Source organism: Eptatretus burgeri, chromosome 14, assembly GCF_056783735.1.
Source record: "Eptatretus burgeri isolate ZD-2024b chromosome 14, Ebu_testis_v1, whole genome shotgun sequence".
In the NCBI taxonomy this organism is placed as follows: domain Eukaryota; kingdom Metazoa; phylum Chordata; class Myxini; order Myxiniformes; family Myxinidae; genus Eptatretus; species Eptatretus burgeri.
The window spans coordinates 44,024,692-44,047,942 of NC_140974.1; the positions used below are offsets into that span (position 1 = coordinate 44,024,692).

Genomic DNA, 23,251 nt, shown 5'->3' on the forward strand with positions numbered 1-23,251 from the left:
ATGGCCTAGACTTTAAAGTTTAGAGGTAAGCATACTCACCTCCAAGCTGTCTAGCCTGGTTTCTAATTTCGGCCCAAATATATCCTGTCATCTCAGGCTTTCGCAGGCAGGGTGTTGTTTGTGTCCTGCTTCAAAAGGAATCATTGCCTACCCTCATCATTGCCTCCACCATCATCATATTCGTCCTCGCAGTCACCATCACCGTCATCATCCTCTTCCTCGCCGCCATCACCATCATTGTATTCGTCCTTGCCATTCTCGCAGTCATCCTCCCCATCCTCGTACTAGTCCTCATTGCCATCCTAGTCCTCGCTGTCTTAGTCCTAGTCCTTGCTGTCCTCCTAGTCCTCAACACTCTCCCCCTCTGGGCTAGCAGCCCTGCCTCACACCTTGCTCAGTTTGACGCTGTGGAAACCAAGGCCTTCAAGGTCATTGGACCTTTAAGACAGCTCGGTGGTCTCTTGGTCTTCCACTGCCTCCTTTTTGGTCTTGCACCCTCTGATCTTTCCGTGCTTTGTCCACTCTGCTCTTTCTGTGCCTCGCCATCCTCGCACTTGCTATTCTAGTCCTCACCGCCATCCTAGTCCTAATTGCTGTCCTAGTCCTATTTGCTGTCCTAATCCTAGTTACTGTCCTTGCCCTCATTGCCATCCTTGTCCTAGTCACCATCCTAGTCCTCCTCACCATCGTCCTCGTCGCCGTTCTAGTCATAATTGCCATCTTTTTTCTCGTCCTGGTCCTCGTCCCCAGTCCTAGTCCGAGTCGCTGTCCTAGTCCTTGTCATTGTGCGAGTCCTAGTCGCCGTCCTCATCCAAGTCGCCATCCTCATCCTAGTTGCTGTCCCCGTTGCCGTCCTTATCCTAGTCTCTGTCCTTGTGGCCGTCCTCATCCCAGTCGCCGTCATCATCTTAGTTCTATCGCTGTCTGTCCTAGTCCGAGTTGCCATCCTCATTGCCATCCTAGTTCTTGTCACCGTCTTAGTCCTCGTCACCATCCTAGTCCTAGTTGCTATCCTCATTGCCATCCAAGTTATTGTCACCGTCTTAGTCCTCGTCACCATCTTAGTCCAAGTTTCCATCCTAGTCTTTGTCGCTGACCTCATCCGAGTTACCATCTTAGTCCAAGTCACCGTCATAATTCTAGTCCTCGACAGAGTCCTTGTCACCATCCTAGCCCTGGTCCTCATTGACGTCCTAGTCCGAGTCCTTGTTGCTTGCTGTCCTACCCCTCGTCCTTGTGGCCATCCTATTCCTCATCCTCCTTGTTGCTGTCCTATTCCTTGGCCTCATTGCCATCCTCGTCCTCACCATCCGACTCGCCCTCACCATCCTCATCCTCGTCCTCACTTCTGCTGTCCTCGTCTTCACCTCCGCCATCCTCGTCTTCACCCCCGCCGTTCTCATCCTCGTCCTTGCCACCAATGTCCTCTTCATCCTCGCCTTGGTCGTCCTCGTCCTTGCCGCTGCTGCCACCATCATCATAGTCTTCGTCCATGCTACCCTCATCATCGCCTCCACCATCATCATATTCGTCCTCGCAGTCGCCATCACCGTCATCATCCTCTTCCTCGCCGCCATCGCCATCATCTTAGTCGTCCTTGCCATTCTCGCAGTCATCCTCCCCATCCTCGTACTAGTCCTCATTGCCATCCTAGTCCTTGCTGTCCTCCTCCTAGTCCTCACCATCCTAGTCCTTGCCGTCCTCGTTCTCGTCGCCATCCTAGTTCTAGTCCCCGTCCTAGTCACATTCCTAGCCCTATTCAACGATATCCTGTTCGACGCCGTCCTCCTGCTCGACGATGCCATCCTCATCCTGCTCAACACCTTCATCACCTTTCACTTTCTCGTCCAACCCCACATTATTCTCATCCACCTCCTACTCCAACCTCTCGTTGTCCTCCTCCACCTCCTCCTCCCACCCATCTTTTTCACCCACATCGTTATCGCCCTCATCCTCCCCACTGAAATGACGTAGACTGCTGAACAAGCCAACCTTATGGATTGCAGAGGGGCTAATTCCCCAATAACCGACGTATTTTCGTCTGGCTAACAATCCCCACTCCCACCAGGAGTGGTACAATGCCATCCATATATACATTGAGAGATTGAGGTCCTTCCCCTACCGTGAACCCCCAGGATTATGAATTTTATTTAACACCTAAAACTTACCCATGCACACTCAGATTACACCACTGGTTTTCAACTTGTTCCGTCCAGCGGTTCAGGTGTACAAAGAAGTCAAACAAACACTTCTCAGGTTATAGTACTGTATTCTAATGTTCCCCTTTCCAGACAATATTTTGAGATTCTGTCATGTTTTTCAAACAAATTTTTTTTATGGAACCTTTGTACTTTGTTTCCATTTTTCTTTTCTTTTAGTTTGCGCTTGGTCTTGTTGCGAAGTGCCGAAAAACATCATCATCTTTGAGTGAGCCATAAACCTTCAATGGTTTTAGAAGCTGTGCACATTAACACGGACGCGTTCCTTGTGTGCCTTCTGCACGCTCTCAGCACAGAGAATGAAGAGGTCATGGGGCTCTGCATTGGTGAGGTGGGTTTTACAATCCCACCCCTCTCATCATTGTGCTCTATCTAACCAATCCCTCCTCTTCCCAACTTCCTTAACCTTCTTCATCTCAACCATCATCTCCATTATTGTTTCCCTCTTCCCATTCTGTGGCTTGGCCAACCCCAATACCCTCTACTCCCTCCCCTCCGTCTTGGTGTTCCATAAACCCCAACCTTCTCCTTCCACTCCCATGTTGGATTGAGCAAACATACACCATCCCTCCCGCCCTCCCTATTCCTCACCTCCGATGGGTTATGCCAACCCTACAACTATCTTTCCCTCATGGCTGGGCTCAGTCTTCTACCACTATGGTACATTCACCATGAGGAGCTGACCCAACCCCACCCCTATGTCCATATAATGTGGCTCGAACAACAACACCACCACCACTGTCTTCCAATCTTCACATTCACTCAACCCTCAAACTGTCTTCTCCTCTTGGGGGTCAACAAATCCCAATACGCTTTTCTTCCTCGCTCAATCCACTATTCAAACGAGGTTCATTTTCATTTTAAACATCATTTTATCTTCTGTTTCTCATTCATGACCTCGAGCCCGATCCATTCGGGCTCATCTTTCTTCAATGCCTTTTAGGTTGATCATGAACAAGTTGTTCATGTGATGTCTGTCATGATCCTGCGCCGCTCAGATAAGCGTAAGGACCGTGTGGAGATCTCGCCTGAGCAGCTGTCTGCAGCCACCACGAAGGCAGAGATATCCTTCATGCTTGCATTCACGCTGATTTTGAGATAGTTTGGTATTCTGCCATACTTGAGCTTTCCCTCTTCATCACACCTCTTAACTCCTGCGGTTCTAGTTATGGTTCTTAACTCCTGCGGCACCATTTGTCTGCACAGAGCGGTCGGACTTTGCGTGTCGTTGGATGGTACCACTCTCATCCACACATCACCGTGTGGCCGTCACATGTTGGTGAGGTTCTCCTCCCCCTACCCTCTATGCTCATCATTTCTGCCCTCAATACCCGGCCATTTTCTGCCTGCATAGGCTTCGTTGTACTCTAAGGCTTGCATTGGCATTTCAAGTGGGACAGGCCCGATGATCCTTTACGAAACTGGCATTTTTCGGTTGTTTTGTGAACTCCCATCCTGTTTGTGAACACTTTCATTGCCATTCAGCGAAATATTTCTAACCTCTGATCCTATTTAATGCTCATGGTGGATATTAATGTTTATTCGCAAGGATTTCATTGTGCACTTCGGTGAACCATTACATTTGATCAAATGGTCACTTGTAGAGCCGGGTTAACCTGAACTGCAATCTTAATTACAAAGTGCACTTAGTCTCAAAGAGTAGTTTTCATGGTTTAAACTTTAAATGGAGGAGTGTTTAAAAAAACCCCAGCAGAACACAACTGTTAACCAGCCACATTTAGGGCAAGCTGTCCATTGCATTTCTCGATGGTTATGTGGTTTACTTAGGCCCTTGCAGTAATGGTATCCTCTACTGTACTGTACTGCTACTTTTTAAAAATGCATTCCATTAAATCTAAACTCATAGAACAACAGGCAACTTGGATTGGTAATTGTAACTGATTATTGGTGGGAGGGTTGGCAAATTTGCAACTTCATCGAGTCGACCATTGCATTGAGACAGGTACATAATTGCATGTAGATCAGGCCAGGTGGAGCAGTCATTACCTCTCAGCCTGAACTTCATTCAGTGGCCATCTGGGTTTAGAGTCATCTCAGTCCAATGTCATTATCACGAGGCTGGACTCGTGTTGGCTTAACGGTTAAGGTGGCTGGCTTAACATCTTAGGGTCTTCAGTTCAAGCCACTGGTCTTTCGTTGAAATAACACCAGCTGGGTTGACTCAGCCAGTCATCCTTCCGTGGTCGGCAAAATGAGTACCAGCTTACTAGTAACGGGGACACTGCATCAGCAGCACAGCCGCACATCCAGAAAATGATTCAGTCAAGCAGCCATAGGCTACATACAAATACATAAAAATAAATTACTAGGCTGCCACTGTGCTTGGATAAATGAAATACTGCACTAATTATTTTATACAATATGACACATCTTGTGATTGTTGGTATCATTATCTGCCTCACCTGTCTGTTTGGAGATGTCCGCACACAGGCTATGTACCAGATGATGGATGAATGCTTCGTGGGACTAATTTTTGCCTGCTTTGGTGACACAGGAAATGCCAAGGTGTGTGACGTAAAACAGCTCTCAGTGTTTCAGAAAGCCTCCCACCGTTGTCTCATTGGTCTCTTCTCAACTACCAAAGTTTGTGCCAGCAATAAAAAATCCCTAATTGCTGTGCAATCGTTTTTCTGGTACCCATTGTGATTAGTCATCATCTTCATTACCTGAGCAGCTCTTCATGCTGTGCTGACAGAGCAACATTGTAACATTTGCACTGCCGTTTTTGCTTGGTGGGATGTTGGTGTGTCAGAAGCGGACGAAATCGCTTCTCTTGACCACGTATTCTCGTTTTCTTGCAGTACTTCCATTTTTTATTGATATTGATGTGTAAAGTGTGAGTATATGCATTTTATGAAATGTTATGAATTTGTAGATGTTGTATTGGGAATGTTTTTGATGCATTTAAAATTTGAACCAAGCCCTACAAAATCTTATGATTGTCCATAATCCCAGACAGGTCGTGTGCTGCTCACCTGCTTCCAATCTGTGCAAGTTGATGGCAATTCCAGGTGAAAATTGGAAAGTCGGGAGCTGTGGCAGAGCGGTTGTGTTGTCTTATCAGGGAACGATTTTCTTAAAGATCCCTTGTGCCAGCAGCTATGAAAGGCTTGAGGTTCCAGTGCATGTGGTTCCTGTTGAGACAGTAAGCCTGCCTTGCCTCGAATCTGCCATTGAACTGCCCAAAATTCTTGGCCAGGAGGAACAAGATGCCTTCCGTAAGGTGCACAGGTGAGGCAATGAGTACAATGTTTGTTGGAAGATACCTTTAGAGATGATTATACTTCTACATCAGTAGTAGTCAAGTGGCACATTTATTTTGAGATAGAATCAATTTTGCTGGTATTTACATTTACTTTGCTTCAAAATTGGTCAATTTCATTGTGAATACAAATCTGGAGTTTTCAGAGTGCATCTGGAGTTTTTGATCATGAATCAAGTAACATCGTGTTCAAGCCTTTAGAAATATGCAGACTGTTGGCTGTACATAACCGTGATCATTGCTTGTCAAGGACATCTATATTAAAGAGCACCTTGGGGCATACTCAAAACTGCAGGTACCACCAACGATAATTGTTCCCCAGTAGGCAAGGCTCAGCTCTGATGTTTAAGGTACTTCATCTGCGGCTGACGTTTATGATGGATGATGCGACAAAAAATAATCTCCAGCACTGTCTGTGCAAGTTGATTGTTCTATGCTGAAGGTATACGAAAACCTGAAAAACGGCCGAAATTGTTCTATGCTGAAGGCTTACGAAAACCTCCACTCTATTAGCACAAATATGTGACTGAGAATACCTGCAAAAGTTTTGCACGTATCATCATACTAAAATACGTAATCTATTGTTTGTCTGTGTGTCAGTCCGTCTGTCTGTCTGTCTGTCTGACTGCAATAGATTCGGTCGTTACTTGTCCAATCTCAACCAAACTAGCCAGGGGGGTTAAGGGTCGCATGATGGAAGTTATAATGACTTCATCCCCCCCCCCTCCCCTTGGGGTTTTCTGCTTTGAACAAGCGCCATGGTAAGGTGTATAAAATAGCTTGTGGGATTTCATGGGGCACACTGACCAGTAGTAAAAATTATGACAACAAACGATTCAATCAGTTCCATCCAACGTTCTTTTTAAACAGTCGCTACTGTTGTTTAACACTAGACTGAAATAAATTTGGAGGAAACCCGACGTGCTTGAGGTATTATATGCTTATCGGGTCCACCACAGACTAACGGACCCGAGCTTCTTTGACTAGCTCGGACTGTGTAGGCCACTAGCTAGGCTGCAATGATTTTTAGCTCATAAGAGTGCTTTAAATGATTACTTACACATGAATGATGTATCCCACTGCCTGTCTGACTTCTAGCCCTCAATTTATATGTGGACTGCATATGGTTTGTTTATAATTTATATCTCGGGGCCCCCGACACCATTATGGCCAAATTGTGACCTTTATTTGACACATAACCCCATTCTTAGTCGTCGCCAGCATTGTCTAAAGCTCGCTTAAGGGAAATGTGGATACAATTGTTCGTATACATGTATACCTACGTACAAGCGGTATATAGCTTAAGAGTCTCTGATTCGCACACCTACCAGAAGTAAAAAAAATATTCACAGCAGGAGCACACAAACAACAACAACCACAGCCATGATGACAGCAGCAACAACAACTTTGTGTTATAAAAGATCCTTTTTTCACGTGCTTCACTTCAGTTTACATCCTCATTGAGATTCACAGATCGATAAGCAATATGTTTGTGAATTACAACATGCTGTCTTTTGATTAAACCTGTCAGCGAAGGCGATAGTGATAGATATTGATCGAGACAATGCCCGTGTAATGGAGGAACATAAAAATTTATTCCACTCGCATACGATTGTGGTTTTCCAGAAAAAATCCTCAATGTCTATCGATTAAGAGCCATGCTATAATATTCTACCACTATTTAAAAGTGTAACTAGTAAATTACGAAATTGCTAAACATTTTGAAGTTTGGATAAACAATAATGTCCAACTTTATTTTTTAAATGCTCAAAACAAATGAGTGTGTTCGTGTTTGTGTGCTGCAGTCTTGAGCATTTGGATCCCATTGTGAAAATCCACAATGGATCTGGTACGTTTTGCACATCTCACTCTTCTATGAAACCATTTGAACTTCAGTGCTACATGATCTGTTTTATATTAGGACCAATCACCGATAATGTTTTGAATATTTCATGATTCTTTCTCTGAAAGAGCCAAATATGAATAGTATAACGCAGCTGGACTGTTCAAGAGCTTTCTCTACACCGCACCCCCAATTCCCTTCAATCGCCATTGTTTGTTCAAAGTATGAAAAAAAAACATAATTTTTTTTTTATTCTGGGGATGCACAACATTGTTGGAAGGTCAATGAACCAATGAGGTGGAATGAGATGGGTAACCCAGCAATTATTTATTTGTTCGTATGCAGCACAAGACTACAGGGTAGCATCATTGGCTGAGGGTGAAACTGTGCCACTGATGCAATGCCCTCTGCTGGTTAGGGTAGGAATTTGGAATTTGCTTACGGTGCCGGCAATAGCTTGTCTACTCTTCAAAAAGGACAACATGGGATCTTTAACATCCACCAACTAACGCCGGCAGACGGGACTCCCAGTTTACCGTCCATCTGAAGGACGGCGCACGGCGTTATTTCATCTGAAGGACGGCACATGATGAGTCACCCTGCCTGTGAAACACCGGGATGACAGTTTATAGCTAGGTCAGGATTGAAGCCCCAGCTAGTCAGCTCAGAGACAAGTGTGCATACCTCTCGGCCATCCTGTCAGCCCTTAACCCAACAATGAACAAACACCATTGTAGAGTGGAGGAAGGGCAAAAAGAGAAGTCAGAATCGGTGAGAATTATATAAAGAAAGCTTGTGTTTTGGAACAAGTGGCACCTATCTCTCAGAACACTGACGCCTATCTGAGGCCTGGCCCAGACAACAGCTTGAGCCTCGGGTTTCTTGAATAGTACTATCAGCATTTCTACTGAACCAATTTGATTAAGAACCAGGCAGAAACCGTTGTAAAACTAGCCCCACATGCATGGCGTAAAGGCCACAAAGGTTTGGGAATCATAATAGAATTCTGAAAGTCGTATTGATTTCAAACTTCATGGCATTTTTTGGGAATCATAATAGAATTCTGAAAGTCGTATTGATTTCAAACTTTGTGGGATCCCCCCCCCCCCCCCCCAGGAATCTATGTAATTTATGGAAAGCTCCTCCACTAGCCCAAACGCAATACAAAAATTAGAAAGCATCTGAAAATGCAATGGCCATGTATTCGGACTTCTTCTTCTTCTTCTGTATGCTAAATGGTACTTTTGATCTTTTGACCAAATTATTAATTTCTCTTCTCCATATTCTCATAATGAAGCTTTGTTGAAAATTTGTTGACAAAAGCTCAAATGGTTTAAAAAAAAGTTACAGTCTGGACACACACACACACACACAGACAGACATGTACACAGAAGTGATTTCAAAACCCCGTCTCTCCTACTGAGCGGGGGACGGGCTAAAGTGTACATGCTCTGTTTGTGATTTGCGCAGCAGCAATTGCTGATTATGCAAATATGAGGTATGGCTTGGTTTTTGTTTTTCCTCAATCTTGTCTTAAAATAATTGTAGACAATGTTTGCTGGGTTTTTTATTTCTAGATTCACAAAAGGCATCAAAGCATTTTATCACCTCACTTCCGGCCTCACTCCTCCAGCATGCTCATCACTCCATGCTCTCATTGTTCCGTCTTCCATCAGCCTGCCCATCGCACTTGTTCTTTCATAATCCCACACCTGGTTACCCTCCTCAATTGCAAATGGAACACTCACCTCCTTCATTGTTCTACTTTCATCAGTCAAACAAACTCCCTGTATCTGTTGTTTCGTACCCCTCCCTATAGTCTTTCAGGAGTGCAACCCATCATCAAGCCATGTTTTCTTCAATACCACACCCATGCTCTCTTATACTCTCCCTAACCCCCTGACCCCCTCCCTTTTCTTTGTGCTACTGATTTGCGATGCCTTTGTTCCATTTTGGTCCTCCAAGAAACACACACGGCACACGCATGCACACACTTTCTGTCGTTCAGATCCACAGTATTAAAATAAGGTTTGGAGGAGCTTGGTATTGTTGTAATTTGTATATTTGTGAATCACTGTTTGTGCCATTAGGGTGTAAAGCTTTTTAAGGTCTTCATTTTAGCTGTTAAGCAAATTATGCATCTCGTTTTGATCCATCTTAAAAAATAAGTCACGTCCATGTTAGTGCATTTTGAGTGAGTCAGTTAGTCAGTCCGTATACACCTCAGTCATTATCGCTTGAACCAAACACACAATTTTGATAAAACTTGGCTACAAGCTTCAGATCTGATGCTGAATGAAGGTGTATTGATTGCATCAAAACCTACAGTGGGGAGAACAAGTATTTGATACACTGCCGATTTTGCAGATTTTCCCACTTACAAAGCATGTAGAGGTCTGTAATTTTTATCATCGGTACACTTCAACTGTGAAAGACGGAATCTAAAACAAAAATCCTGAAAATCACATTGTATGATTTTTAAATAATTAATTTGCATCTTATTGCATGAAATAAGTATTTGATACATCTGAAAAAAAGAACTTAATATTTGGTGCAGAAACCTTTGTTTGCAATTACAGAGATCAGACATTTCCTATAGTTCTTAACCAGGTTTGCACAGACTGCAGCAGGGATTTTGGCCCACTCCTCCATACAGATTTTCTCCAGATCCTTCAGGTTTCGGGGCTGTCGCTGGGCAACACAGACTTTCAGCTCACCCCAAAGATTTTCTATTGGGTTCAGGTCTGGAGACTGGCGAGGCCACTCCAGGACCTTGAGATGCTTCTTACGGAGCCACTCCTTAGTTGCCCTGGCTATGTGTTTCAGGTCGTTGTCATGCTGGAAGACCCAGCCATGCCCCATCTTCAATGCTCTTGTTGAGGGAAGGAGGTTGTTGGCCAAGATACATGGCCCCATCCATCCTCCCCTCAATATGGTGCAGTCGTTCTGTCCCCTTTGCAGAAAAGCATCCCCAAAGAATGATGTTTCTACCTCCATGCTTCACGGTTGGGATGGTGTTCTTGAGGTTGTACTCATCCTTCTTCCTCCAAACACGGCGAGTGGAGTTTAAACCAAAAAGCTCTATTTTGGTCTCATCAGACCACATGACCTTCTCCCATTCCTCCTCTGGATAATCCAGATGGTCATTGGCAAACTTCAGATGGGCCTGGACATGCGCTGGCTTGAGCAGAGGGACCTTGTGTGCGCTGCAGGATTTTAATCCATGACGGCGTAGTGTGTTACTTATGGTTTTCTTTGATACTGTGGTCCCAGCTCTCTTCACGTCATTGACCAGGTCCTGCCGTGTAGTTCTGGGCTGATCCCTCACCTCTCATGATCATTGAGGCTCCACGAGGTGAGATCTTGCATGGAGCCCCAGACCGAGGGAGATTGACTGTTATCTTGAACTTCTTCCATTTTCTAATAATTGCGCCAACAGTTGTTGCCTTCTCACCAAGCTGCTTGCCTATTGTCCTGTAGCCCATCCCACCCTTGTGCAAGTCTACAATTTTGTCCCTGATATCCTGAGACAGCCCTCTGGTCTTGCCCATTGTGGAGAGGTTGGAGTCTGATTGATTGAGTGTGGAGAGCTGTCTTTTATGCAGATAATGAGTTCAAACAGGTGCAGTTAATACAGGTAATGAGTGGAGAATGGGAGGGCTTCTTAAAGACAAAACTAACAGGTCTGTGAGAGCCAGAATGCTTACTGGTTGGTAGGTGATCAAATACTTATTTCATGCAATAAAATGCAAATTAATTATTTAAAAATCATTCAATGTGATTTTCAGGATTTTTGTTTTAGATTCCGTCTTTCACAGTGGAAGTGTACCTATGATAAAAATTACAGACCTCTACGTGCTTTGTGAGTGGGAAAACCTGCAAAATCGGCAGTGTATCAAATACTTGTTCTCCCCACTGTATGCTCATTAAGGGCATCTACGGGGAGGGGGCGGGGGGTTGACCCCCCCCCTCCCCAAAAAAGGTATTTGGTCTCTTCTCCGAAACTACACATGATTTTCATGAAACTTGACAACAACCTTCATCACCCGTGACGTACCAAAGTTTGTTCACGGCATTAAAGAAAATCAGGGTCGAAGGGGTTCTGCAGGGGGTTTGAGTGACTGTTGATCCTGATCCAGGTGAGCATCAGGACACACGGTCTTATTTTTATTATTATTATTAGTGGTGACAAGACCTTGAGTTGTTTATGTGCCTGGGACAGATGTAAGTTGGATTCAGACTGTTATTTATTCAAACCGTAACAGTTCTTGGATATTATAGCATTATTTGGTTGAGAATTAATTGATGTACAATAATGGAAGCATTTAGTTGTGTTGTTGCATTCATTTTGGCAATTTCAAATTCTGCTTGAAATGGCATATCAACTGCATTCACACTGTGGATATGAAAAATCCCATTTAGAGTTACCTCTGTTGTTGCCTTATTAAAAGCATTTGTCAGTTAATTTGCTCCTGAAATCTTGCTTGGAATACAGTTTTCTATTGAAAACATCAACGGTTCAGGCCTTAACCCTTGGAGGACTTGGGATGCACACTACCTCCAGATGTTTGGAATGTAATATTTATTGTACACTAGCTGGAGTACCCGGCGTTGCCCGGGGGAAAAATGGGAATAAGAAAGGGGTAAATTGTGGTGCTTAATATATATCACATTTATATATCACTTTTAATTTGGACACATTTCACATTTCTTTGTCGTTGTCAGCGTTCGTCATCAGTGCTCATGAGGCTGTCACGGAGGTTGTCGTAGTTGTCAGCAAGCAAGTTATTTTGCTCCCGGCAGATAAAGCCCAGTCGCTCTCTCTCGATCTTGCAGTAGACATCGACCAGAAACTGCTGAAAGAGTCGTCGCATCTGCAGTATGTGGTTGCCCTCTCTCACCATGATGTGGTAGCTGTAGTACTGCAGCTGTGTGAGTTTTTGTCCATCTTGTCCAGTAGCAGTCCTGGCCACCAGATGGATGCTGTAGCCATCTGTTCCATATGGGAACACTATGGGATACTGGAGTGCATCTTAAGATGCATGCAGCTCACTGATCCTTTTAAGTTCCCCATTGCGAAGTCTGAGGACAATGTCTCTGGATTCTGTTGGCTCATTGTCCATTAGGATGGCGACTTCTGGTGCAGACTTGGCGTTATAGCAGCGTGTGTGCTCTCCTTGCAGTCGCTTGTTCTCTGTGATGATGATCTGGCGCTATTCAGAGTTGCCTCCTTCTGCAAGTACATCTCTTGCAGTCTTGAGCTCACGGAACAGATGGTTATTCTCGTGAAACCACTTTGTGAGCATCTCAAGGATGTGTGGTTTGAGGCCGCTGTGGTTCCAGGCATCAGCTCCTTGGCGTGTGAGTCCAGGAAGTAGACCTGTAGGAACTTTGGCTGGCCCTCTTCAGGTGGGAGCAAGCTGCCAATGCGGTGGAACACTTGACATCCAGAAGCTCGGGTTCCAGCCCTAGACTTCAGCTTCCTTGTGCCCGAAGCTTGTCATCGCAAAGCTGCCATTATACGTCCGAATGTTGTCAAGGAAGTGCTTGCTGAGGGGACCTTCACCTGAGAGAAGTTCCTTCAGCAAGGGAGGAAGGGCAGGAGAGGGCTCAAGGACGACCTTGCTGCAGCACACACCCTTGGTCTCTCCCTTGAACTTGTAAGCAGAGCAGTGGGTGCAGACTTGGTCCATTCGGCCGATGTCTGCATGAGTTGCTGGGTCAGCCGGGTCATACGTGAATGCCAGCCTGTTGGCATTGTTGTGCTCTTGTGCCCGGGCCAGTGCTCGTGCTTCTGCAGTGCGGTGACGCATTGCCTCAAGTCTTGCATCAGTCTTCCTCAGTCTCATTTGCTCGCCGCTGTTGTTGCCATTGAGCCTGGCTCATCGCTCCTCTTCAGTCTCTTTTTGTCGCTGCTGCTGTTCTCAGTCTCCTGTTGTCTCTTAGTGTGTGTTCGCTAAGCTGCAGCTGCCTTGGGACCAATGGAGCTCTTCCTTTTTTGGGGAATCTAAAATCAGAAAGTCAAATTTTGATCAGAAACTTTGTAAACGTTCACTGGTCTGTCCATCCACTGGTCTGTCTTTGTCTTATTTTGATCAGGTTGTGAATAAAAAGTCGCGATGCGGGAAATCGATGAATTGCGGCAGAAAAATTGAAACGGCCAAAAAAATTAAAAATCAACGAATTTTTTTTTCTTCACTTTTTTTTTAAACATCTAAGGTGTGCTGTCGTTCCTCTGAGACGTGCTGATTCCTAATATGCCTTTAGTTTTGCTCTGGGATGTGTAGTTCTCGAGTTATAAGTGGACAAACAAACATACACTACTACTTTATCTATTTAGATGAACTGAAAATGTAAATGAGTGGACCATTGTGGGTGCAGCAGATGTTTCTCAAGGGATGCAAAATGAGCAGTTGTGTGATTGAATAATCATGGTGTTCAAAATGTGCTCACAATCATCCAACTTGCTTGTGTGTGTGTGTGTGTGTGTGTGTGTGTGTGTGTGTGTGTGTGTGTGTGTGTGTGTGTGTGTGTGTGTGTGTGTGTGTGTGTGTGTGTGTGTGTGTGTGTGTGTGTGTGTGTGTGTGTATATATGTTACATCTCTGTATTTTCTATTAATCACTTGTACTTGTATCTTGATGAATACAATGCTGGTGTGCTTTGAACTATTTGTGAGTATTGCATTTGTGTAACTTTTTGAACACCCCTCTTAGAAACGGTTTCAGTTTTCTTGACAAAAGCTGCTATAATCCAGCAAGTTAAATACGGAGCATTGAAATTACCTGCACGTCTCCTTTCCCTGGCAGTGTTCATGCGAAACGTTTGTGGGCAGATGGCATCCGTGAGTGAACCTTTGCTGCAGATGCTTGAAAATCGACTTGCTCAAAACACACGAAACTTGCAGAGACTCGAGGAAGAGCGTGAACAGCTGTTCGCTGAACTCTGCACACTGCACCAGTGATCTGAAGCAGCTCGATGGTGCACCACCTCCAAGGGTCCATGGCACTCACTTTCTGCTACATTTTGAGATTATGAACGGTACTAAGGTGGCAGCGGCACCTGCTCTGGCTCCTTACATGTAGTCTATTGTTGATAATGCTTTGCATATATGTACAATGTGATGGTGTCATCTCTGCTCGTAGCTGTACCACCATTGTGCCTTGATTATAGTTTCCTGTATTTTTTTTCTGGAGTATGGGAATTGTGCCTGTGCCAAGGTTTAGATCTACATGTAAACATCACCATATTCATTTAGAATTGCTTGTAGCTTTCATAAGTCGGAGGCCTATTGGAAGCCAGGTTAATTTGAGCTGTTTGTCTTGGCTCGACCACAAAAGATAATGAGCTGTTTGTTGATGTCTTGTATTTTACATAAGCATTGCAGGAAGAAAAGATGAGGGTTGTGGGTGATAGTAGCCATGCTGTTCTTGTCATATGTTGTACACATTGAAAATTTAAGCTCGCATCCCAAATATAACTAGAAGTCGAGATTTCAAAATATTTTCTGTTTAGTTACAGTACATGCTTTCTCTTTGTATCCCTTAAATCTGCTTTCATTCTGGAACAAAATAATTTAAATCGTTTCCTTTTTAATATTCACAAACATAATTTTGTGTGTTGTCTTTATCAGGCCAAACATCTGCTTGCTTTTTTCATGTCAATGTTTTGTTATAACTAGTGGTTATTACCACACTGGCCATACTTTAAGGTCATTAAAAGGCCCCGTTTTGATGAACTAATGGGTTTCAATTTGTAAAAAAATTGGAAGTAATGACAAAAAAAATCTCTGAATTGCTTATTACTGATATTCTCAAATAGTTGGAGGACTGGCAGCCAGCAGGATGGCTCAGGTGGTGGTGCCCATCATTGACCTGTCTAGTTTGTTCAATCCATGCTTTGGTTAGACTTCACTCAAAACTCCAGTTTTAATGCAGTGCCGACACAGGCGATGGCTGCCTCTTAACACGACTTTATTTGGATGGGGATTTGTAATCCAATTGTCCCTTTCGCACTATCCCGTCCGTTCACATAAGAAATAGGTCATGTGTGCCTGACCATATTCCCTGCTTGTAGTTACATAATTTGCACTACCTACAGTAGATAGGAATGCTATAATGTGGTTCTAACAGAGATATAATGGGCCTGATTGCCCTACCTGTGAATTAATTACTTGGCCAACATCCAGAAAGATTTCACAATTGTAGTTGTCTCTAACAGTTTCAAATGCTGTCACATTTGGTTGGGGATTGGGGGGGGGTGTTATGCCACTCACCAGTTTGTTGACAACTACATAATTGCAAGGAATTCTAAGTGGTTATGCCTCTAACAACTTGCTTTAAAACTGTAAAGGTGATCAGCCTTCACATGTGCGAAATGTTTGAGTCGAAGTAACGTTTTACCAATTGTGCAAAAGGTAGGAATCCCAAGTTTATTGGTCTAGTAAATCTATAACTTAAGGCAAAGGACATGTATCTATCTACGCATACATAAATGAAGTCCGTCTGTGAATATACATACATATGTATTCTAATTACGTACTGTTTGAACGTCATTTGACCGTGACTCCAAGTACATTTATTAATTACGTACCATTGGAATGTACTGTTACGGTTGTGAACGTACTGGAAAACTTACCCCGGGGGAGAGCATACATGCACACGTAGGTAACCCGAAGATCAGTTATTCCATGAGTCCTTGTACAGATAGTCCTTGGTCCCTTGTCAAAGGGCTGTTTGAGGGGCATGCACTGGCTAGGCTTCTTGTCCCGAGTAATGTCTTCCCCCCTCCCCTTCTGCTACTTTCAATCTTTATTCCTTCACACCATCGTTCTGTTCAATGCCTCTGTCACTTTCAATCCATCCCTCCATTACCCCATTGGCCCGTTTCAAAGGTCCACTAATAATCTCCCTCCATCAAACATTCTTTCAACAATCCCTCCTTCACCCCATCGGTCTTACCTTCAATCCCGCGGCCGTTTGGTCATCCCTCGGTCGTGCGGGGTTCCTTTCCGTGTTCCCTCCATCACATTGCTTGGTAACCCATCTCACATGCATCCTAAAGCCACATTTTGCAGGCATGTTTGTGGCGCTTGGTGCTCGGCATGGCTCGCAAGCATGGTACAGTGCAAAACAATGTGACTGGGCATTTTTGGTGCCAGGGAGGGGGCTGGGGGTTCTCGTTTCGGCTTTGGGCAAGGCGGGGCGGTGGCTTTGTTAAAGCTTCCCTCAGAATGGTGTGCCAATTTCCAAAAGCAATGTCATGCACCTGCCCCGATCGGCTGCGGACTAATGGGAGGGGGAGAAGGCTTGTGGGAGGAGGGAAAGAAAGCTGATGTGAAGAAGCATAAAGTTGAAGAGAAGAACTCGTGCCAAGCTTGCGCAAGCAGGGAGGAAGAGTGCTCCTGAGCAGACAGCTCAGAAACCAGAAAGGGAAGAAGAAAAAGGCAGAAAGCAGAAGAGAGAGCAGACGCAGAAGGCTAAGGGAAGGAACAAAAACGTGTGAGCAAAAAGAAAGGAAAGTTTCACAAGCAGTTGGTGTTGAGCTTCTGCAGGAAAAGAACACTCCTTCCACGAGCGTCATCCAGCCCTCTCGATCCTGTCAGCCACGAAGGACGAGGAGGGTGAACGGTGGCACCTCATCGATGGGGGCCTGATGAGGACGGATCTGAGGCAGAGGAAAGGGAGTTGCACATATAGCTCGCATATCTGGGACGCCAGAGAAGACTCGCCTACTGTGTCCGGGCACCTCAGGGACGCGGCTGCATGTCCCCATCAGGTCACATCGCCACTGCAATCTTCCCCATCCATTTTCCTTCCGCATATGTATATTTATGTGAGGTGAGGGAGAGAAGGAACGACTGCTTTCCTTTTCTCCATTCATTAGTTTTATTTTATTTTCAAGGCCTTGTTTTATTTTTTGCCTCAGAGTGAATGATTGCCAAGTCTTTTGTTTAAGTAAGATTGAAGAAGAATACATGTTAGGGTTAAATCTGCTCTGATGTGCCTTTTTGCTTTCTTGCTTATAAATACTTGCTTTTACATGATTGCTTGCTTGTGTGTTTGTAATAAATAATTGTTTGTTGATGTTTCCAATTTGACTCAGTTGTCTTTTCCTTTATTGCTCCAAAGCAGTTCACAAGTAAGGATAGACAGAACGTTCTACCCCAATAATTTGCTTTGTCAGCCAGCGCACACTCACTGGAACACTCAGCAGTAATCCGAGTGTGCGCTGAAGGCAATGACCCCAATTAGCTGGCCGTCCACATGTAAGATATCACGTGAAGTAGTGTAACCCTACCCAGATTGGCCGTGCCAATCAGTGTTCGTGGTTACTTAGCAACCTGCCGGTGCGTGGAGTTATCCGTGCCTGGCAGCCTCAGGATTGGCCATTCGGGAGGGACCCAAATGTTAAATCTGCTCTGATGTGCCTTTTTGCTTTCTTGCTTATAAATACTTGCTTTTACATGATTGCTTGCTTGTGTGTTTGTAATAAATAATTGTTTGTTGCTCTTTCCAATCTGTCTCAGTTGTCTTTTCCTTTATTGGAATCATGTAGTGCACAAATAAGGTTAAACCGGATGTTCTACCCCAATAATTTGCTTTGTCAGGCAGCGCCACTTACTGTAACGCTTGGCAGTAATCAGTGTGTGCTGAGGGCACTGGCCCTGATTAGCCGGCCGTTCACAGGTAAGGTATCACGCAAAGTAGTGTAACCCTGCCCGGATTGGTTATGCCAAAAAATTTCATTTTTGAAATGAAATTTCGACCCTGAAATGAAACTCCGTTTATGTTTTTTTTGTTGTTGTTGTTTACCTTGTCGAGGCTCGTATGAGAGCTAACACACAACGCACAGCGAGGGGGGCATGAGACAGGTGCGGGAGTGGGAAGGACAAAACAGTGGGGAACAGAGACATTAGGAGATCTGTGCAAGGGATGGGGCGGGGAACATGGGGAATACAAGATGGTCATTATAGGGACTTTCAGGAAGGAAAGCAGGGAATTTGAAGGAGGTGGGCTTGGGTGGATTATCGGGGGTGGAAAAGATCGAGGATTTGGATGGGGGATGATAGGTGGTGGTGAACAACTGTTTTGAAGGCCCAGAGGGAAGAATGGATTTGAATAGAGTGAGGGAGTTTATTCCAAAGGCGGGGAATAAGAGGAATGAAAGAGTGAAGGTGAGCAGTGATTTTGGTGGTTTTACCAGAAGGGGATTGTTGGCAGACCGTGAAAGTCCTGAGGAAAAGTCGGGACAAATCGCAGAGAGAACAGGAGGAGCGAGGCTGGAGAGGAGACGGTAGAAGACAGAAAGACCCCTGACCAGCCTGCGGTGAGAGAGTTTGAGGCCCAAAGACTCAGCCTCATTGCAGGAGATACCAATGATCTGAAATGCCTTGCTTTCCACAGCGTGAAGCCGTGAAAGGTGGGAGGCAGGAGCACCAGCCCAGAGGGGAGAGCAGTACTCCATCAGGCTGCGGACGAAAGCTTTGTAAGTGGTCAGGAACTCAGGTGGGCTGAGGAAGGACTTTGCACGATAGAGGATTCCCAGTCGGCCTGGCTTTGGAGGCAAGGTTTGACATGTGGCTTTCCCAGAAAAGGTCATGGCAGATAGTGAGACCCAGAAGCTTGAAATAAAGGACTTCTTCCAGAGGATTGTTGAGAAAGTGGCTGGGGGTGGTTTTCTAAACGGTCCTTTTGGAGAGACATAGTGAGAGTGTGAGATTTGTCCGGATTGAAAGACATGTTCCATGTGTTGGACCAGTTTGTGATTTTACCCAGATCTGCAGTGAGCGAAGAAGCTGCTGCTTGCCGGTCTGAGGGATGGCAGAGGGTGGAGTCATCAGCAAATAGATATAGAGGATTTTCCAGAGAGCTGGAGAGATCATTGATGAAAACCAGAAAAAGAACAGGGCCCAGAACGCTACCTTGAGGACTCCAGCCTGGACAGGAAGAGGGGATGAAAGAACTCCATTTAGGGCCAGAGGTTGACTGCGATAGGAGAGGAAGTCTGCGAAGCATGAGTGGCGATGGTCTTGGATGCCATAGGAAGATAGTTTGGTGAGCAGGGCAGGGTGCCAGACCGTGTCAAAAGCACGTGATATGTCTAGGGAGATCGCTCTGATTTAATGTCTGGCATTGAGGACCTCCATCCATTGTTGGGAGAGCAGAAGCAGCATATCCAGGGAAGAGTGACCTGGTCTGAAACCAAATTGATGATCAGAAATCAAGCCATTGGAGAAGAGGAAGGATTTCATGTCTGAAGCAATGATGGATTCCATAACCTTGCTGATGATTGGCAGAAGGCTGATTGGTCTGTAGTTGCAGGGATCTGTTTTTGCACCTTTTTTATGCAGGGCAGTGATGTTTGCTGATTTTGAAGCAGATGACAGATGACCTTGAGCAAATGAGAGGGTGAATAGAACAGAGAGAGGGTGAGCAAGAGCAGAAGAGCAGGTTTTCAGGACACGTGGGCTGATGCCGTCTGGACCGGTTGCAGAATCTGAGTTGAGGTTTGACTGCAAGCTCTCCACCTCGTCAGGAGAAAAGGACACAGAGTCCAGGGAGAGTTTGTGCGACTGGGTGAGATGGGTTTTGGACACAAGATTTAGCTGCAAACGTCGAGTTTCGGCATTCGGCCTTTTCACGTGCGGTATTAGCAGTGCAGCCATTTGAGGTAAGGGAGGGGATAGAGGGGAACATACACCAGAAACAGATTTGATTAGATGCCACCAGGATTTTTAGGAGGGAGAGAGGTTTGAGAGTTCAGACTTGAGCTTAGAAAGATGTTGTTTTCTGGCTCTCCTGAGGGTAGATACACACTTGTTCCAAGCTTTCTGGAAGGAACTGAGATTACCCTCAGTTGGGATAGTTTTCCATGAGGCAAAGGCAAGTTGTTTCAGGACAACTGCCTCGCCACAAGCTTCAGTAAACCAAGGGCGGGAGGAAGGGTAGGCCAACTGAAGACGAGAGGGGATAAATCTGTGCATGAGGGAGAGCAAGTTTCTTTGAAAGAATTCACAGGATGAGTTGATGTTGGAGAAAGTAGCGATAGGAGACCAGTCTATAAGTTTGATGGCTGCTTGGAGACCCCGCCAGTCGGCTTGATTGAAATTGGAGACCAGTCGACCAGTCGAAACCTCCCCTATAGACCCTGTTAAGCCCTTTAGACCCTTTACACTCCTAAGACCCTTTCGACCCCTTTTACATTTAAGACCGTTTCGACCTTTCATACCCTTTAGAGACTGAGCACCTTTCAACCCCACAGACCCTCATGAACTTTATACCTCTTAAGTCCCTGGACTCCCTCTCTTTTGACCCCTTTGACCTTAACACCATTTCGACCCCTTACACCCTTCAGACAGATTAGACAGCTTGGACCCTTGACCATTTCGAGTTTTAGACCAATTAGACCTTTTTAAATTACAAATAAATATAATATCAGCAATTTAACAAATAAATTTGAACAAAAGAAATGTTTGTATGATGATTGGTGTAAATTATGATAACACAGCAACTCATGTGCAGTCATTATCCTCAGTTAAAACAAGCCTGTGGTGAGGTGAGTGTCATGAGCTTATCCACGCTATTAATTACATCTATATATATAATATTACTAAAACTCTCATCTTGTATGTATGTATGTTCCCGAAATACAGCCAAAACGGTACACGATAGCACATACATTGTCGGCCCACCTTACTCACCATTTTCCTGCGGTGCGCAATATCAAGTTTCGTTCAAATGGGGCAACGAAAAAAATTATTAAAAAATCAATTCCCTATTCAGTCAAGTACTCTTTGGGGGTATTTGATCAATGCAAACAACCTCAGCAGTATAGTTCGCTGGAGCTATCTTTTTTTATTTCTTCTTTTTTATCAACGGGTTGACGGGTCATTTAGTAAAAACGAAAACCCAGTGAAGCCGTCCATGAAGCCGTGTGACTATATGTCTCTTAATTATGTAACTGTTTGAACGTCAGTTGCATCCTGACGACAAATACGTCTATTAATTACGTACGATTGGAATGTACCTTTTAAACCTTTAGACTGCTGAGACCCCTTAGACCTTTTGAAGACCCTTTCAGGTCCTTTAGACACCATTACACATTTACTTCCTTTAGACCCCTCTCGACCTTTAGACCCCCAAAGACCCTTAAGACCCCCCCCCCAATACCTTTAAAGACCCTTCAGACACCGATACCCTTTTGACCCTTTAGACATTTACACCCCTTAAGTCCCCTGACTCCCTTTAGACCCATTAGATCTTAACACCAATTAGACCACTTATGGCTTACACCATTTTAGACAGCTTGGACCATTGACCATTTAGAGCTTTAGACCACTTAGACCTTTTTAGAATCTTTTTACATGCTTGAGAGATGAGACCCTTTTGACCCCATCGACCCTATCTACGATTGGAACATATCCTTTAGAGTTTAGACCATCGAGAAAAACTTATTGGCGTACACCATGCAAACCACTAAAGTCTTGCAAAACACAGACAATACTTTTTCAGCAAGTAATGCAAAAAACTTGACCGCACATTGAGGGAGTGTACTCTGCAAGTCTATATATAAATGCAAGTTGAATGATTGTGTCTGAACGGAGTAAAGGTCGGAACCACAGCATATACAATGCTGAATGATACCTCATGTAAGAACTCTTGGGACTGGGCAGTGGATGCCCCCCCACCCCCACACCCCCCCCAGTCCCTATCTGTGCCTGCTCTACCCTAGCCTCCCTCTTTTAATTGTCCCTATGTCTCGTAACTAGAATGTCCATCTCTTGGGTTCCTCTCAGTCAGTGCCAAATTCCTAATAAAATCCCTTCAATCCCCGAAGGATCCCTGAGGAAGAAAAATGGGGATCTGTGGGAATCTCAACGCAAGTTCATGATACGTCTGCAGGTCCCATGGCTTCTCCAGGTGGGTGAATCCAGCGGCCGGTGGTTACCTGAGTGGTGGATGGTGCGAAGGGGCAAATACAACACCCGAACTACTCTATCCATTATCACATCAACAATTAAACTTCCCCGGGACTTACAATATGTCTCTTTAAACTCTGTGGCTCGAACAACCTAAGTCACCAGTCGCTCTGCGCGTTGGTGCGCACACGAGTTAGGGCCTTACCCTCTGTTCTTCATCTGTGCCTCCGCACAATTTCCTGGCTGGACAGTGTTGCTCCATTGGCAGATCTACACACCTGCGTACTCAAACAATCGAACCCCCGGCATTCCCAGACCGCCTCTGAGCTTTCCTGCTCCACTCCAAATTATAGGGAGAGCTCTCCAGGCTAACCCGCCCCTCCAGTGTCCTCACTGACAATTTGTACTCCAGGTCCTTTCTCCATGGGTACCCGGGCCCACACACAAATTTAACATGCCCACCATGGATTCATGGCCTACCCTGGCCGACAAACACTCCAGTGCCCAGGGTGCCTTCCTCAACCATACTCACCTCTCACGAGCCACACTCCCAGCCAGTCAAAACTCGTTGCACACCTGCAAACAAGCATTTCAACACACAACACCAACCACAGAACAACCTCCATTGAAATCAACATAAAGACCAATTACCGCACCGTCTTCCCAAGAAGAAAAACACACACGCATGCACGCACACACAAACGTACATACTTGCAACGTACTTTGCTCGGGAAGTACTTACAAAAAGCTATTTTATTTGAAGTTATAACCTTCACTTATAAGCAATCGACTGATTTCCCAACTTCCCGGATCATCAGCTGGGCACCGTTTTTCATCGAGGTTTCGATCCTTTCAGCCCAGAACCTCTCCAAACGGTGGATCCACAACCCTGGTCGCAGGCTTTGCTAAACCCCATAACTAATCTCTTCGCTAGCCCTGGGTTTTCTTGGGCAGAGAATCATTCCCTCCCATTCATTCCTTCACACCA

The 23,251-nt window shown here is 45.0% G+C and overlaps 1 protein-coding gene and 1 long non-coding RNA gene across 3 annotated transcripts in view; one reads left to right on the plus strand and one right to left on the minus strand.

Moving 5' to 3' along the window:
• Nucleotides 1-16,539, minus strand: part of LOC147013059 (uncharacterized) — a 50,018-nt gene extending 33,479 nt beyond the window's left edge. Inside the window, exon 1 of the long non-coding RNA XR_015051177.1 lies at nt 16,304-16,539. This is a non-coding gene — a long non-coding RNA (uncharacterized LOC147013059). The remainder of the gene's footprint in view (nt 1-16,303) is intronic.
• The window catches only part of BRCC3 (BRCA1/BRCA2-containing complex subunit 3), a 33,130-nt gene extending 15,269 nt beyond the window's left edge, over nt 1-17,861 (plus strand). For both annotated transcript variants that reach the window (XM_085854556.1, XM_085854557.1), the window contains exons 2-9: nt 2,379-2,550; nt 3,163-3,282; nt 3,411-3,498; nt 4,657-4,745; nt 5,196-5,251; nt 5,340-5,471; nt 7,308-7,351; nt 14,153-17,861. In XM_085854556.1, coding sequence (XP_085710682.1) covers nt 2,446-2,550; nt 3,163-3,282; nt 3,411-3,498; nt 4,657-4,745; nt 5,196-5,251; nt 5,340-5,471; nt 7,308-7,351; nt 14,153-14,307 — 789 coding nt within the window. In that variant the 5' untranslated portion in view covers nt 2,379-2,445 and the 3' untranslated portion in view covers nt 14,308-17,861. The remainder of the gene's footprint in view (nt 1-2,378; nt 2,551-3,162; nt 3,283-3,410; nt 3,499-4,656; nt 4,746-5,195; nt 5,252-5,339; nt 5,472-7,307; nt 7,352-14,152) is intronic.
• The last annotated feature ends 5,390 nt before the right edge of the window (nt 17,862-23,251 follow it).